The sequence below is a fragment of the Micrasema longulum genome, unplaced genomic scaffold (assembly GCF_059751315.1).
Source record: "Micrasema longulum isolate JH-2025_06_02 unplaced genomic scaffold, ASM5975131v1 h1tg001259l, whole genome shotgun sequence".
In the NCBI taxonomy this organism is placed as follows: domain Eukaryota; kingdom Metazoa; phylum Arthropoda; class Insecta; order Trichoptera; family Brachycentridae; genus Micrasema; species Micrasema longulum.
This window is the reverse complement of record NW_028278446.1, coordinates 761,953-776,172: the sequence shown is the minus strand read 5'-3', so window position 1 is coordinate 776,172 and position 14,220 is coordinate 761,953. Positions and strand designations below refer to the sequence as shown.

At 50.1% G+C, this 14,220-nt stretch overlaps 2 protein-coding genes across 2 annotated transcripts in view; both read left to right on the top strand.

Annotated features, from left to right (window-relative positions):
* Positions 1-14,220, top strand: part of dpy (fibrillin-like protein dumpy) — a 338,800-nt gene that overhangs the window by 276,269 nt on the left and 48,311 nt on the right. The window contains exons 78-96 of the mRNA XM_088234564.1: positions 194-508; positions 601-936; positions 1,026-1,331; positions 1,438-1,743; positions 1,832-2,476; positions 2,829-3,134; positions 3,227-3,562; positions 3,652-3,957; positions 4,064-4,369; positions 4,458-4,765; positions 6,243-6,582; positions 6,689-6,994; positions 7,083-7,727; positions 8,071-8,385; positions 8,478-8,813; positions 8,903-9,208; positions 9,315-9,620; positions 9,709-10,317; positions 10,971-11,012. Coding sequence (XP_088090690.1) covers positions 194-508; positions 601-936; positions 1,026-1,331; positions 1,438-1,743; positions 1,832-2,476; positions 2,829-3,134; positions 3,227-3,562; positions 3,652-3,957; positions 4,064-4,369; positions 4,458-4,765; positions 6,243-6,582; positions 6,689-6,994; positions 7,083-7,727; positions 8,071-8,385; positions 8,478-8,813; positions 8,903-9,208; positions 9,315-9,620; positions 9,709-10,317; positions 10,971-11,012 — 6,675 coding nt within the window. The remainder of the gene's footprint in view (positions 1-193; positions 509-600; positions 937-1,025; positions 1,332-1,437; positions 1,744-1,831; positions 2,477-2,828; positions 3,135-3,226; positions 3,563-3,651; positions 3,958-4,063; positions 4,370-4,457; positions 4,766-6,242; positions 6,583-6,688; positions 6,995-7,082; positions 7,728-8,070; positions 8,386-8,477; positions 8,814-8,902; positions 9,209-9,314; positions 9,621-9,708; positions 10,318-10,970; positions 11,013-14,220) is intronic.
* LOC148276225 (uncharacterized) lies at positions 11,753-14,130 on the top strand. Its single transcript, XM_088234584.1, has 3 exons — positions 11,753-12,246; positions 12,335-12,979; positions 14,120-14,130. Exons 1-3 carry the CDS (start codon positions 11,874-11,876, stop codon positions 14,128-14,130), a joined length of 1,029 nt encoding a protein of 342 aa, XP_088090710.1. The 5' UTR covers positions 11,753-11,873.

Here is a 14,220-nt window from a genome sequence, read left to right as displayed (position 1 = left end):
GAAGAGAAAATAGCGAAATGACTTGGTGTGTAGAATGAGTGTATTTGAAATCTGTTTTTTTTTATATGTGTTGAATGGACGCATGATAATACGTAATGTTCGTGCGGGTAGGTCTTTTTACTGGTATGCATTTTAAATTTATTCTCGCCCCTCTTTCTGGGTGATCTAAACGCTTTTGTGTCTTGTCTCCCAGCCGTCGTAGCGGAACCCGTCAATCCGTGCAATCCCTCGCCGTGCGGTCCCAACAGCCAGTGCAGGGAAGTCAACGGCCAAGGAGTGTGCTCGTGCTTGCCGACATACGTCGGTGCGCCACCCGCCTGCAGGCCCGAATGCGTAGTCAGTTCAGAATGTCCCCTTGACAAGGCTTGCTTCAGCCAAAAGTGCACGAATCCCTGCCCAGGGCCGTGCGGACTGAACGCTCGCTGCCAAGTCAATAATCACAGCCCGATATGTTCATGTAATCAAGGATACACTGGTGATCCGTTCTCCAGATGCTACCCGATACCTCGTGAGTTATCTCTCAGTTATGAATTGAATACAATTGACGATAGAGTCTCTCGCGAATTCGTTCGCTAATCAATGCCGTCGGCGTATTTTCAGCTCCCCAACCCCCACCACAACAAGAGCCGTACAGAGACCCGTGCGTCCCGTCCCCTTGCGGTCTGAACTCTCAGTGTAGAGATATCGGCGGAGCGCCGTCGTGCTCTTGCTTGCCCACGTACATAGGAAGCCCCCCTAATTGCCGTCCCGAATGCACGATAAATCCCGAATGCAGCAGCAACAGGGCGTGCATGAATGAAAAGTGCCGCGACCCTTGTCCCGGGTCCTGCGGTCAAGGTGCGCAATGCGCGGTGATAAACCACACTCCCGTGTGCACTTGCCCAGATGGCTTTACGGGCGATCCGTTCACCAACTGCTATCCCAAACCACCACCACGTAAGCATTTTTCGATCTCATCACAGACATGGAATATTTCTCCCCCACCTCTTAGAACAGTTGTATAAGTACCGCCCTTTCGCTTTTAGCCGCTGAACCCGTAGAAACGGATCCGTGCAATCCTTCCCCATGCGGCCCCAATGCTCAGTGTAGAGACGGAGTGTGCACGTGTCTTCCTGAATATCAGGGGGATCCTTACTTCGGTTGCCGGCCGGAATGCGTCGTAAGCGCAGATTGCCCCAGAGACAAAGCATGCATGCGCAATAAATGCGCAGACCCGTGTCCAGGAACTTGCGGTCAGAATGCTCGCTGCGACGTGATCAATCACATTCCGATGTGCAGCTGTCCCGCCGGTCTATCCGGCAACGCCTTCGTTGAATGCAGACCTGTCCAGGGTATGTTTTCGCTCCCCCCGTCAACCGTTTTGATAATGAATGTTGAATTTATTATTCCCCACTTTTCCATCATTTCTGACCCTAATCACGAAAATTTCTACTTCAGCTCCCGTTGTATCGAATCCGTGCAATCCGTCCCCATGCGGTCCCAACAGTCAATGCAGGGAAATCAACGGACAGGGTGTGTGCTCTTGCGTGCCAGGCTACATTGGCAGTCCCCCTACATGCAGACCCGAATGCGTAGTCAGCTCCGAGTGTCCCCAGAATGAAGCCTGTAGTAATCAAAAGTGTAGAGATCCCTGTCCCGGAACATGCGGAATCGGCGCCAGATGCGAGGTCATAAACCACAATCCCATATGCACTTGCCCAGCGAGGTATACGGGCGATCCGTTTGTCAGATGCCAACCCATACGTAAGACTTGTTTCCTTTCCGCGAACATTGTTGGATTATTCGAATTCCCTAATCAATTTCTTAACCGTGAATTATTCGCTTTCCACAGCGGAAACTCCCCCGGTGCCGGTGAACCCTTGCCAGCCGTCTCCGTGCGGTCCAAACTCTCAGTGCCGAGAGATCGGCGACTCCCCTTCGTGCTCGTGTCTCCCAGAATTTATAGGGAATCCGCCCAATTGTAGGCCAGAATGCGTCAGTAACAGCGAATGTCCCAGCAATCTCGCGTGTATAAATCAGAAATGCAAAGATCCGTGTCCCGGCTCGTGCGGGCCGAATGCCGAGTGCCGCGTGGTCAGTCACACTCCGATGTGCATTTGCTCCATTGGATTTACGGGCGATCCATTCGTCCAGTGCTTCGTGAAACAAGCCGACCCCGTACCCGAAGAGCGTCCGAGGCCATGCACTCCATCACCCTGCGGGTCGAACGCAGTATGCCGCGAACAGAACGGCGCCGGAGCGTGCACTTGCCTTCCTGAATATGTCGGTAACCCCTACGAAGGGTGCCGTCCGGAATGCGTGCTCAATTCGGATTGTCCCTCCAATAGAGCTTGCCTCCGCAACAAGTGTCAGGATCCTTGTCCTGGTACATGCGGCCAGAACGCAGATTGTCAAGTAATTAACCACCTGCCGTCATGCACGTGCCGCCCGGGATACACCGGTGATCCGTTCCGCTTCTGCAACGTGTTCCAAGAACGTAAGAACCCTATCACGATTATATATGTATCTTTCAAATTTTCTTATCTCGCGTACAACGTAGATTATTTTTGATTTTGTAAACCGGTAGCGTGGTCATGTATGAACAAAAGTCATCTGCCAACCGAAAAATTATAATCTCACAATTGACGAAGAGAAAATAGCGAAATGACTTGGTGTGTAGAATGAGTGTATTTGAAATCTGTTTTTTTTTATATGTGTTGAATGGACGCATGATAATACGTAATGTTCGTGCGGGTAGGTCTTTTTACTGGTATGCATTTTAAATTTATTCTCGCCCCTCTTTCTGGGTGATCTAAACGCTTTTGTGTCTTGTCTCCCAGCCGTCGTAGCGGAACCCGTCAATCCGTGCAATCCCTCGCCGTGCGGTCCCAACAGCCAGTGCAGGGAAGTCAACGGCCAAGGAGTGTGCTCGTGCTTGCCGACATACGTCGGTGCGCCACCCGCCTGCAGGCCCGAATGCGTAGTCAGTTCAGAATGTCCCCTTGACAAGGCTTGCTTCAGCCAAAAGTGCACGAATCCCTGCCCAGGGCCGTGCGGACTGAACGCTCGCTGCCAAGTCAATAATCACAGCCCGATATGTTCATGTAATCAAGGATACACTGGTGATCCGTTCTCCAGATGCTACCCGATACCTCGTGAGTTATCTCTCAGTTATGAATTGAATACAATTGACGATAGAGTCTCTCGCGAATTCGTTCGCTAATCAATGCCGTCGGCGTATTTTCAGCTCCCCAACCCCCACCACAACAAGAGCCGTACAGAGACCCGTGCGTCCCGTCCCCTTGCGGTCTGAACTCTCAGTGTAGAGATATCGGCGGAGCGCCGTCGTGCTCTTGCTTGCCCACGTACATAGGAAGCCCCCCTAATTGCCGTCCCGAATGCACGATAAATCCCGAATGCAGCAGCAACAGGGCGTGCATGAATGAAAAGTGCCGCGACCCTTGTCCCGGGTCCTGCGGTCAAGGTGCGCAATGCGCGGTGATAAACCACACTCCCGTGTGCACTTGCCCAGATGGCTTTACGGGCGATCCGTTCACCAACTGCTATCCCAAACCACCACCACGTAAGCATTTTTCGATCTCATCACAGACATGGAATATTTCTCCCCCGCCTCTTAGAACAGTTGTATAAGTACCGCCCTTTCGCTTTTAGCCGCTGAACCCGTAGAAACGGATCCGTGCAATCCTTCCCCATGCGGCCCCAATGCTCAGTGTAGAGACGGAGTGTGCACGTGTCTTCCTGAATATCAGGGGGATCCTTACTTCGGTTGCCGGCCGGAATGCGTCGTAAGCGCAGATTGCCCCAGAGACAAAGCATGCATGCGCAATAAATGCGCAGACCCGTGTCCAGGAACTTGCGGTCAGAATGCTCGCTGCGACGTGATCAATCACATTCCGATGTGCAGCTGTCCCGCCGGTCTATCCGGCAACGCCTTCGTTGAATGCAGACCTGTCCAGGGTATGTTTTCGCTCCCCCCGTCAACCGTTTTGATAATGAATGTTGAATTTATTATTCCCCACTTTTCCATCATTTCTGACCCTAATCACGAAAATTTCTACTTCAGCTCCCGTTGTATCGAATCCGTGCAATCCGTCCCCATGCGGTCCCAACAGTCAATGCAGGGAAATCAACGGACAGGGTGTGTGCTCTTGCGTGCCAGGCTACATTGGCAGTCCCCCTACATGCAGACCCGAATGCGTAGTCAGCTCCGAGTGTCCCCAGAATGAAGCCTGTAGTAATCAAAAGTGTAGAGATCCCTGTCCCGGAACATGCGGAATCGGCGCCAGATGCGAGGTCATAAACCACAATCCCATATGCACTTGCCCAGCGAGGTATACGGGCGATCCGTTTGTCAGATGCCAACCCATACGTAAGACTTGTTTCCTTTCCGCGAACATTGTTGGATTATTCGAATTCCCTAATCAATTTCTTAACCGTGAATTATTCGCTTTCCACAGCGGAAACTCCCCCGGTGCCGGTGAACCCTTGCCAGCCGTCTCCGTGCGGTCCAAACTCTCAGTGCCGAGAGATCGGCGACTCCCCTTCGTGCTCGTGTCTCCCAGAATTTATAGGGAATCCGCCCAATTGTAGGCCAGAATGCGTCAGTAACAGCGAATGTCCCAGCAATCTCGCGTGTATAAATCAGAAATGCAAAGATCCGTGTCCCGGCTCGTGCGGGCCGAATGCCGAGTGCCGCGTGGTCAGTCACACTCCGATGTGCATTTGCTCCATTGGATTTACGGGCGATCCATTCGTCCAGTGCTTCGTGAAACAAGCCGACCCCGTACCCGAAGAGCGTCCGAGGCCATGCACTCCATCACCCTGCGGGTCGAACGCAGTATGCCGCGAACAGAACGGCGCCGGAGCGTGCACTTGCCTTCCTGAATATGTCGGTAACCCCTACGAAGGGTGCCGTCCGGAATGCGTGCTCAATTCGGATTGTCCCTCCAATAGAGCTTGCCTCCGCAACAAGTGTCAGGATCCTTGTCCTGGTACATGCGGCCAGAACGCAGATTGTCAAGTAATTAACCACCTGCCGTCATGCACGTGCCGCCCGGGATACACCGGTGATCCGTTCCGCTTCTGCAACGTGTTCCAAGAACGTAAGAACCCTATCACGATTATATATGTATCTTTCAAATTTTCTTATCTCGCGTACAACGTAGATTATTTTTGATTTTGTAAACCGGTAGCGTGGTCATGTATGAACAAAAGTCATCTGCCAACCGAAAAATTATAATCTCACAATTGACGAAGAGAAAATAGCGAAATGACTTGGTGTGTAGAATGAGTGTATTTGAAATCTGTTTTTTTTTATATGTGTTGAATGGACGCATGATAATACGTAATGTTCGTGCGGGTAGGTCTTTTTACTGGTATGCATTTTAAATTTATTCTCGCCCCTCTTTCTGGGTGATCTAAACGCTTTTGTGTCTTGTCTCCCAGCCGTCGTAGCGGAACCCGTCAATCCGTGCAATCCCTCGCCGTGCGGTCCCAACAGCCAGTGCAGGGAAGTCAACGGCCAAGGAGTGTGCTCGTGCTTGCCGACATACGTCGGTGCGCCACCCGCCTGCAGGCCCGAATGCGTAGTCAGTTCAGAATGTCCCCTTGACAAGGCTTGCTTCAGCCAAAAGTGCACGAATCCCTGCCCAGGGCCGTGCGGACTGAACGCTCGCTGCCAAGTCAATAATCACAGCCCGATATGTTCATGTAATCAAGGATACACTGGTGATCCGTTCTCCAGATGCTACCCGATACCTCGTGAGTTATCTCTCAGTTATGAATTGAATACAATTGACGATAGAGTCTCTCGCGAATTCGTTCGCTAATCAATGCCGTCGGCGTATTTTCAGCTCCCCAACCCCCACCACAACAAGAGCCGTACAGAGACCCGTGCGTCCCGTCCCCTTGCGGTCTGAACTCTCAGTGTAGAGATATCGGCGGAGCGCCGTCGTGCTCTTGCTTGCCCACGTACATAGGAAGCCCCCTAATTGCCGTCCCGAATGCACGATAAATCCCGAATGCAGCAGCAACAGGGCGTGCATGAATGAAAAGTGCCGCGACCCTTGTCCCGGGTCCTGCGGTCAAGGTGCGCAATGCGCGGTGATAAACCACACTCCCGTGTGCACTTGCCCAGATGGCTTTACGGGCGATCCGTTCACCAACTGCTATCCCAAACCACCACCACGTAAGCATTTTTCGATCTCATCACAGACATGGAATATTTCTCCCCCACCTCTTAGAACAGTTGTATAAGTACCGCCCTTTCGCTTTTAGCCGCTGAACCCGTAGAAACGGATCCGTGCAATCCTTCCCCATGCGGCCCCAATGCTCAGTGTAGAGACGGAGTGTGCACGTGTCTTCCTGAATATCAGGGGGATCCTTACTTCGGTTGCCGGCCGGAATGCGTCGTAAGCGCAGATTGCCCCAGAGACAAAGCATGCATGCGCAATAAATGCGCAGACCCGTGTCCAGGAACTTGCGGTCAGAATGCTCGCTGCGACGTGATCAATCACATTCCGATGTGCAGCTGTCCCGCCGGTCTATCCGGCAACGCCTTCGTTGAATGCAGACCTGTCCAGGGTATGTTTTCGCTCCCCCCGTCAACCGTTTTGATAATGAATGTTGAATTTATTATTCCCCACTTTTCCATCATTTCTGACCCTAATCACGAAAATTTCTACTTCAGCTCCCGTTGTATCGAATCCGTGCAATCCGTCCCCATGCGGTCCCAACAGTCAATGCAGGGAAATCAACGGACAGGGTGTGTGCTCTTGCGTGCCAGGCTACATTGGCAGTCCCCCTACATGCAGACCCGAATGCGTAGTCAGCTCCGAGTGTCCCCAGAATGAAGCCTGTAGTAATCAAAAGTGTAGAGATCCCTGTCCCGGAACATGCGGAATCGGCGCCAGATGCGAGGTCATAAACCACAATCCCATATGCACTTGCCCAGCGAGGTATACGGGCGATCCGTTTGTCAGATGCCAACCCATACGTAAGACTTGTTTCCTTTCCGCGAACATTGTTGGATTATTCGAATTCCCTAATCAATTTCTTAACCGTGAATTATTCGCTTTCCACAGCGGAAACTCCCCCGGTGCCGGTGAACCCTTGCCAGCCGTCTCCGTGCGGTCCAAACTCTCAGTGCCGAGAGATCGGCGACTCCCCTTCGTGCTCGTGTCTCCCAGAATTTATAGGGAATCCGCCCAATTGTAGGCCAGAATGCGTCAGTAACAGCGAATGTCCCAGCAATCTCGCGTGTATAAATCAGAAATGCAAAGATCCGTGTCCCGGCTCGTGCGGGCCGAATGCCGAGTGCCGCGTGGTCAGTCACACTCCGATGTGCATTTGCTCCATTGGATTTACGGGCGATCCATTCGTCCAGTGCTTCGTGAAACAAGCCGACCCCGTACCCGAAGAGCGTCCGAGGCCATGCACTCCATCACCCTGCGGGTCGAACGCAGTATGCCGCGAACAGAACGGCGCCGGAGCGTGCACTTGCCTTCCTGAATATGTCGGTAACCCCTACGAAGGGTGCCGTCCGGAATGCGTGCTCAATTCGGATTGTCCCTCCAATAGAGCTTGCCTCCGCAACAAGTGTCAGGATCCTTGTCCTGGTACATGCGGCCAGAACGCAGATTGTCAAGTAATTAACCACCTGCCGTCATGCACGTGCCGCCCGGGATACACCGGTGATCCGTTCCGCTTCTGCAACGTGTTCCAAGAACGTAAGAACCCTATCACGATTATATATGTATCTTTCAAATTTTCTTATCTCGCGTACAACGTAGATTATTTTTGATTTTGTAAACCGGTAGCGTGGTCATGTATGAACAAAAGTCATCTGCCAACCGAAAAATTATAATCTCACAATTGACGAAGAGAAAATAGCGAAATGACTTGGTGTGTAGAATGAGTGTATTTGAAATCTGTTTTTTTTTATATGTGTTGAATGGACGCATGATAATACGTAATGTTCGTGCGGGTAGGTCTTTTTACTGGTATGCATTTTAAATTTATTCTCGCCCCTCTTTCTGGGTGATCTAAACGCTTTTGTGTCTTGTCTCCCAGCCGTCGTAGCGGAACCCGTCAATCCGTGCAATCCCTCGCCGTGCGGTCCCAACAGCCAGTGCAGGGAAGTCAACGGCCAAGGAGTGTGCTCGTGCTTGCCGACATACGTCGGTGCGCCACCCGCCTGCAGGCCCGAATGCGTAGTCAGTTCAGAATGTCCCCTTGACAAGGCTTGCTTCAGCCAAAAGTGCACGAATCCCTGCCCAGGGCCGTGCGGACTGAACGCTCGCTGCCAAGTCAATAATCACAGCCCGATATGTTCATGTAATCAAGGATACACTGGTGATCCGTTCTCCAGATGCTACCCGATACCTCGTGAGTTATCTCTCAGTTATGAATTGAATACAATTGACGATAGAGTCTCTCGCGAATTCGTTCGCTAATCAATGCCGTCGGCGTATTTTCAGCTCCCCAACCCCCACCACAACAAGAGCCGTACAGAGACCCGTGCGTCCCGTCCCCTTGCGGTCTGAACTCTCAGTGTAGAGATATCGGCGGAGCGCCGTCGTGCTCTTGCTTGCCCACGTACATAGGAAGCCCCCCTAATTGCCGTCCCGAATGCACGATAAATCCCGAATGCAGCAGCAACAGGGCGTGCATGAATGAAAAGTGCCGCGACCCTTGTCCCGGGTCCTGCGGTCAAGGTGCGCAATGCGCGGTGATAAACCACACTCCCGTGTGCACTTGCCCAGATGGCTTTACGGGCGATCCGTTCACCAACTGCTATCCCAAACCACCACCACGTAAGCATTTTTCGATCTCATCACAGACATGGAATATTTCTCCCCCACCTCTTAGAACAGTTGTATAAGTACCGCCCTTTCGCTTTTAGCCGCTGAACCCGTAGAAACGGATCCGTGCAATCCTTCCCCATGCGGCCCCAATGCTCAGTGTAGAGACGGAGTGTGCACGTGTCTTCCTGAATATCAGGGGGATCCTTACTTCGGTTGCCGGCCGGAATGCGTCGTAAGCGCAGATTGCCCCAGAGACAAAGCATGCATGCGCAATAAATGCGCAGACCCGTGTCCAGGAACTTGCGGTCAGAATGCTCGCTGCGACGTGATCAATCACATTCCGATGTGCAGCTGTCCCGCCGGTCTATCCGGCAACGCCTTCGTTGAATGCAGACCTGTCCAGGGTATGTTTTCGCTCCCCCCGTCAACCGTTTTGATAATGAATGTTGAATTTATTATTCCCCACTTTTCCATCATTTCTGACCCTAATCACGAAAATTTCTACTTCAGCTCCCGTTGTATCGAATCCGTGCAATCCGTCCCCATGCGGTCCCAACAGTCAATGCAGGGAAATCAACGGACAGGGTGTGTGCTCTTGCGTGCCAGGCTACATTGGCAGTCCCCCTACATGCAGACCCGAATGCGTAGTCAGCTCCGAGTGTCCCCAGAATGAAGCCTGTAGTAATCAAAAGTGTAGAGATCCCTGTCCCGGAACATGCGGAATCGGCGCCAGATGCGAGGTCATAAACCACAATCCCATATGCACTTGCCCAGCGAGGTATACGGGCGATCCGTTTGTCAGATGCCAACCCATACGTAAGACTTGTTTCCTTTCCGCGAACATTGTTGGATTATTCGAATTCCCTAATCAATTTCTTAACCGTGAATTATTCGCTTTCCACAGCGGAAACTCCCCCGGTGCCGGTGAACCCTTGCCAGCCGTCTCCGTGCGGTCCAAACTCTCAGTGCCGAGAGATCGGCGACTCCCCTTCGTGCTCGTGTCTCCCAGAATTTATAGGGAATCCGCCCAATTGTAGGCCAGAATGCGTCAGTAACAGCGAATGTCCCAGCAATCTCGCGTGTATAAATCAGAAATGCAAAGATCCGTGTCCCGGCTCGTGCGGGCCGAATGCCGAGTGCCGCGTGGTCAGTCACACTCCGATGTGCATTTGCTCCATTGGATTTACGGGCGATCCATTCGTCCAGTGCTTCGTGAAACAAGCCGACCCCGTACCCGAAGAGCGTCCGAGGCCATGCACTCCATCACCCTGCGGGTCGAACGCAGTATGCCGCGAACAGAACGGCGCCGGAGCGTGCACTTGCCTTCCTGAATATGTCGGTAACCCCTACGAAGGGTGCCGTCCGGAATGCGTGCTCAATTCGGATTGTCCCTCCAATAGAGCTTGCCTCCGCAACAAGTGTCAGGATCCTTGTCCTGGTACATGCGGCCAGAACGCAGATTGTCAAGTAATTAACCACCTGCCGTCATGCACGTGCCGCCCGGGATACACCGGTGATCCGTTCCGCTTCTGCAACGTGTTCCAAGAACGTAAGAACCCTATCACGATTATATATGTATCTTTCAAATTTTCTTATCTCGCGTACAACGTAGATTATTTTTGATTTTGTAAACCGGTAGCGTGGTCATGTATGAACAAAAGTCATCTGCCAACCGAAAAATTATAATCTCACAATTGACGAAGAGAAAATAGCGAAATGACTTGGTGTGTAGAATGAGTGTATTTGAAATCTGTTTTTTTTTTATATGTGTTGAATGGACGCATGATAATACGTAATGTTCGTGCGGGTAGGTCTTTTTACTGGTATGCATTTTAAATTTATTCTCGCCCCTCTTTCTGGGTGATCTAAACGCTTTTGTGTCTTGTCTCCCAGCCGTCGTAGCGGAACCCGTCAATCCGTGCAATCCCTCGCCGTGCGGTCCCAACAGCCAGTGCAGGGAAGTCAACGGCCAAGGAGTGTGCTCGTGCTTGCCGACATACGTCGGTGCGCCACCCGCCTGCAGGCCCGAATGCGTAGTCAGTTCAGAATGTCCCCTTGACAAGGCTTGCTTCAGCCAAAAGTGCACGAATCCCTGCCCAGGGCCGTGCGGACTGAACGCTCGCTGCCAAGTCAATAATCACAGCCCGATATGTTCATGTAATCAAGGATACACTGGTGATCCGTTCTCCAGATGCTACCCGATACCTCGTGAGTTATCTCTCAGTTATGAATTGAATACAATTGACGATAGAGTCTCTCGCGAATTCGTTCGCTAATCAATGCCGTCGGCGTATTTTCAGCTCCCCAACCCCCACCACAACAAGAGCCGTACAGAGACCCGTGCGTCCCGTCCCCTTGCGGTCTGAACTCTCAGTGTAGAGATATCGGCGGAGCGCCGTCGTGCTCTTGCTTGCCCACGTACATAGGAAGCCCCCTAATTGCCGTCCCGAATGCACGATAAATCCCGAATGCAGCAGCAACAGGGCGTGCATGAATGAAAAGTGCCGCGACCCTTGTCCCGGGTCCTGCGGTCAAGGTGCGCAATGCGCGGTGATAAACCACACTCCCGTGTGCACTTGCCCAGATGGCTTTACGGGCGATCCGTTCACCAACTGCTATCCCAAACCACCACCACGTAAGCATTTTTCGATCTCATCACAGACATGGAATATTTCTCCCCCACCTCTTAGAACAGTTGTATAAGTACCGCCCTTTCGCTTTTAGCCGCTGAACCCGTAGAAACGGATCCGTGCAATCCTTCCCCATGCGGCCCCAATGCTCAGTGTAGAGACGGAGTGTGCACGTGTCTTCCTGAATATCAGGGGGATCCTTACTTCGGTTGCCGGCCGGAATGCGTCGTAAGCGCAGATTGCCCCAGAGACAAAGCATGCATGCGCAATAAATGCGCAGACCCGTGTCCAGGAACTTGCGGTCAGAATGCTCGCTGCGACGTGATCAATCACATTCCGATGTGCAGCTGTCCCGCCGGTCTATCCGGCAACGCCTTCGTTGAATGCAGACCTGTCCAGGGTATGTTTTCGCTCCCCCCGTCAACCGTTTTGATAATGAATGTTGAATTTATTATTCCCCACTTTTCCATCATTTCTGACCCTAATCACGAAAATTTCTACTTCAGCTCCCGTTGTATCGAATCCGTGCAATCCGTCCCCATGCGGTCCCAACAGTCAATGCAGGGAAATCAACGGACAGGGTGTGTGCTCTTGCGTGCCAGGCTACATTGGCAGTCCCCCTACATGCAGACCCGAATGCGTAGTCAGCTCCGAGTGTCCCCAGAATGAAGCCTGTAGTAATCAAAAGTGTAGAGATCCCTGTCCCGGAACATGCGGAATCGGCGCCAGATGCGAGGTCATAAACCACAATCCCATATGCACTTGCCCAGCGAGGTATACGGGCGATCCGTTTGTCAGATGCCAACCCATACGTAAGACTTGTTTCCTTTCCGCGAACATTGTTGGATTATTCGAATTCCCTAATCAATTTCTTAACCGTGAATTATTCGCTTTCCACAGCGGAAACTCCCCCGGTGCCGGTGAACCCTTGCCAGCCGTCTCCGTGCGGTCCAAACTCTCAGTGCCGAGAGATCGGCGACTCCCCTTCGTGCTCGTGTCTCCCAGAATTTATAGGGAATCCGCCCAATTGTAGGCCAGAATGCGTCAGTAACAGCGAATGTCCCAGCAATCTCGCGTGTATAAATCAGAAATGCAAAGATCCGTGTCCCGGCTCGTGCGGGCCGAATGCCGAGTGCCGCGTGGTCAGTCACACTCCGATGTGCATTTGCTCCATTGGATTTACGGGCGATCCATTCGTCCAGTGCTTCGTGAAACAAGCCGACCCCGTACCCGAAGAGCGTCCGAGGCCATGCACTCCATCACCCTGCGGGTCGAACGCAGTATGCCGCGAACAGAACGGCGCCGGAGCGTGCACTTGCCTTCCTGAATATGTCGGTAACCCCTACGAAGGGTGCCGTCCGGAATGCGTGCTCAATTCGGATTGTCCCTCCAATAGAGCTTGCCTCCGCAACAAGTGTCAGGATCCTTGTCCTGGTACATGCGGCCAGAACGCAGATTGTCAAGTAATTAACCACCTGCCGTCATGCACGTGCCGCCCGGGATACACCGGTGATCCGTTCCGCTTCTGCAACGTGTTCCAAGAACGTAAGAACCCTATCACGATTATATATGTATCTTTCGTATTTTCTTATCTCGCGTACAACGTAGATTATTTTTATTTTATTTTATTTTATTTATTTCGAATACAAACAGATGTACAGGTTAAATGAATATTTTTTTAAATTTTTTTTTATATAAAATGTATACATAGTAGGGCCTGCCATCCAATTATATGTATTCACTAAATACTACTGTAATAAAGCGACGACGGCTTGAAGTTTAAACTATACAAATAATAAATATACCATATATTAAAATAAGATAAATATGGACAAAACAAGGAGATAGTGGAAAGGAAAAGAAGGAAATTGATAAGGAGTGGTAAAGGATGATTGAAGGAAAGTGAGAGTGGAAAATTGCATTTGATTTAATGATTAAACGAATTATGAATGAAGAGCATGAATCAAGCCTATTAATTCTCTTCTGTACATATTGTATGGAGTGTTAAATATATCAAGACTATTAAATTTTTTGTTAAATGTTTCACATATACGAGGGATTGTAGAATGTTTCCGATGATTAGTTTTAAATTTACGAATATAGAAAATATCAGAGAGTCTAGTTGGCCTGGAGGGGACACGGTAAGCAAGTAGATTAATGAGTTCCGGGGAATCGAATTTATTATTGACAATTTTATAAAGCAGGATCTGATCAAACATATCTCTTCTGTGTGCTAATGAAACAAGGTTATAAAATTTTAATGAAGCTAAATAATTTGGAAAATGCAAATGAAATTTGTATTCTAGTTTTTTCAGGAATTTTTTTTGAACATTCTCGATTCTATTAATATTTAATTTATAAACAGGAGACCAGATAGCAGTGCAATATTCAAGATGGGGGCGTACGTATGTTATGTAAAGCAATATAAATGAACCTAAATTTTTAAAAGATTTACACAGCCGCATGATAAATCCAGTCATTTTGTATGCCTTGTTAATTATAGTTTCTATATGACTATTGTAATTTAAGTTTGAGTCCAAAATAATTCCCAAGTCACGTATTTCGTTTACTTCTCTAATTGTATTTTCATTTATCATATAGTCATATTTTATTTTATTTTTATTACGAGTGAAAGATATTTTGTAACATTTAGACACATTGATATAAAGTTTGTTTACAACACAGTAATTCGATAATGCATGTAAATCTTGTTGTAACTTTGCACAATCATCTCTACACTTGACTTTAAGGTAAATTTTTTATCGTCAGCATAACAAAGGTAATGG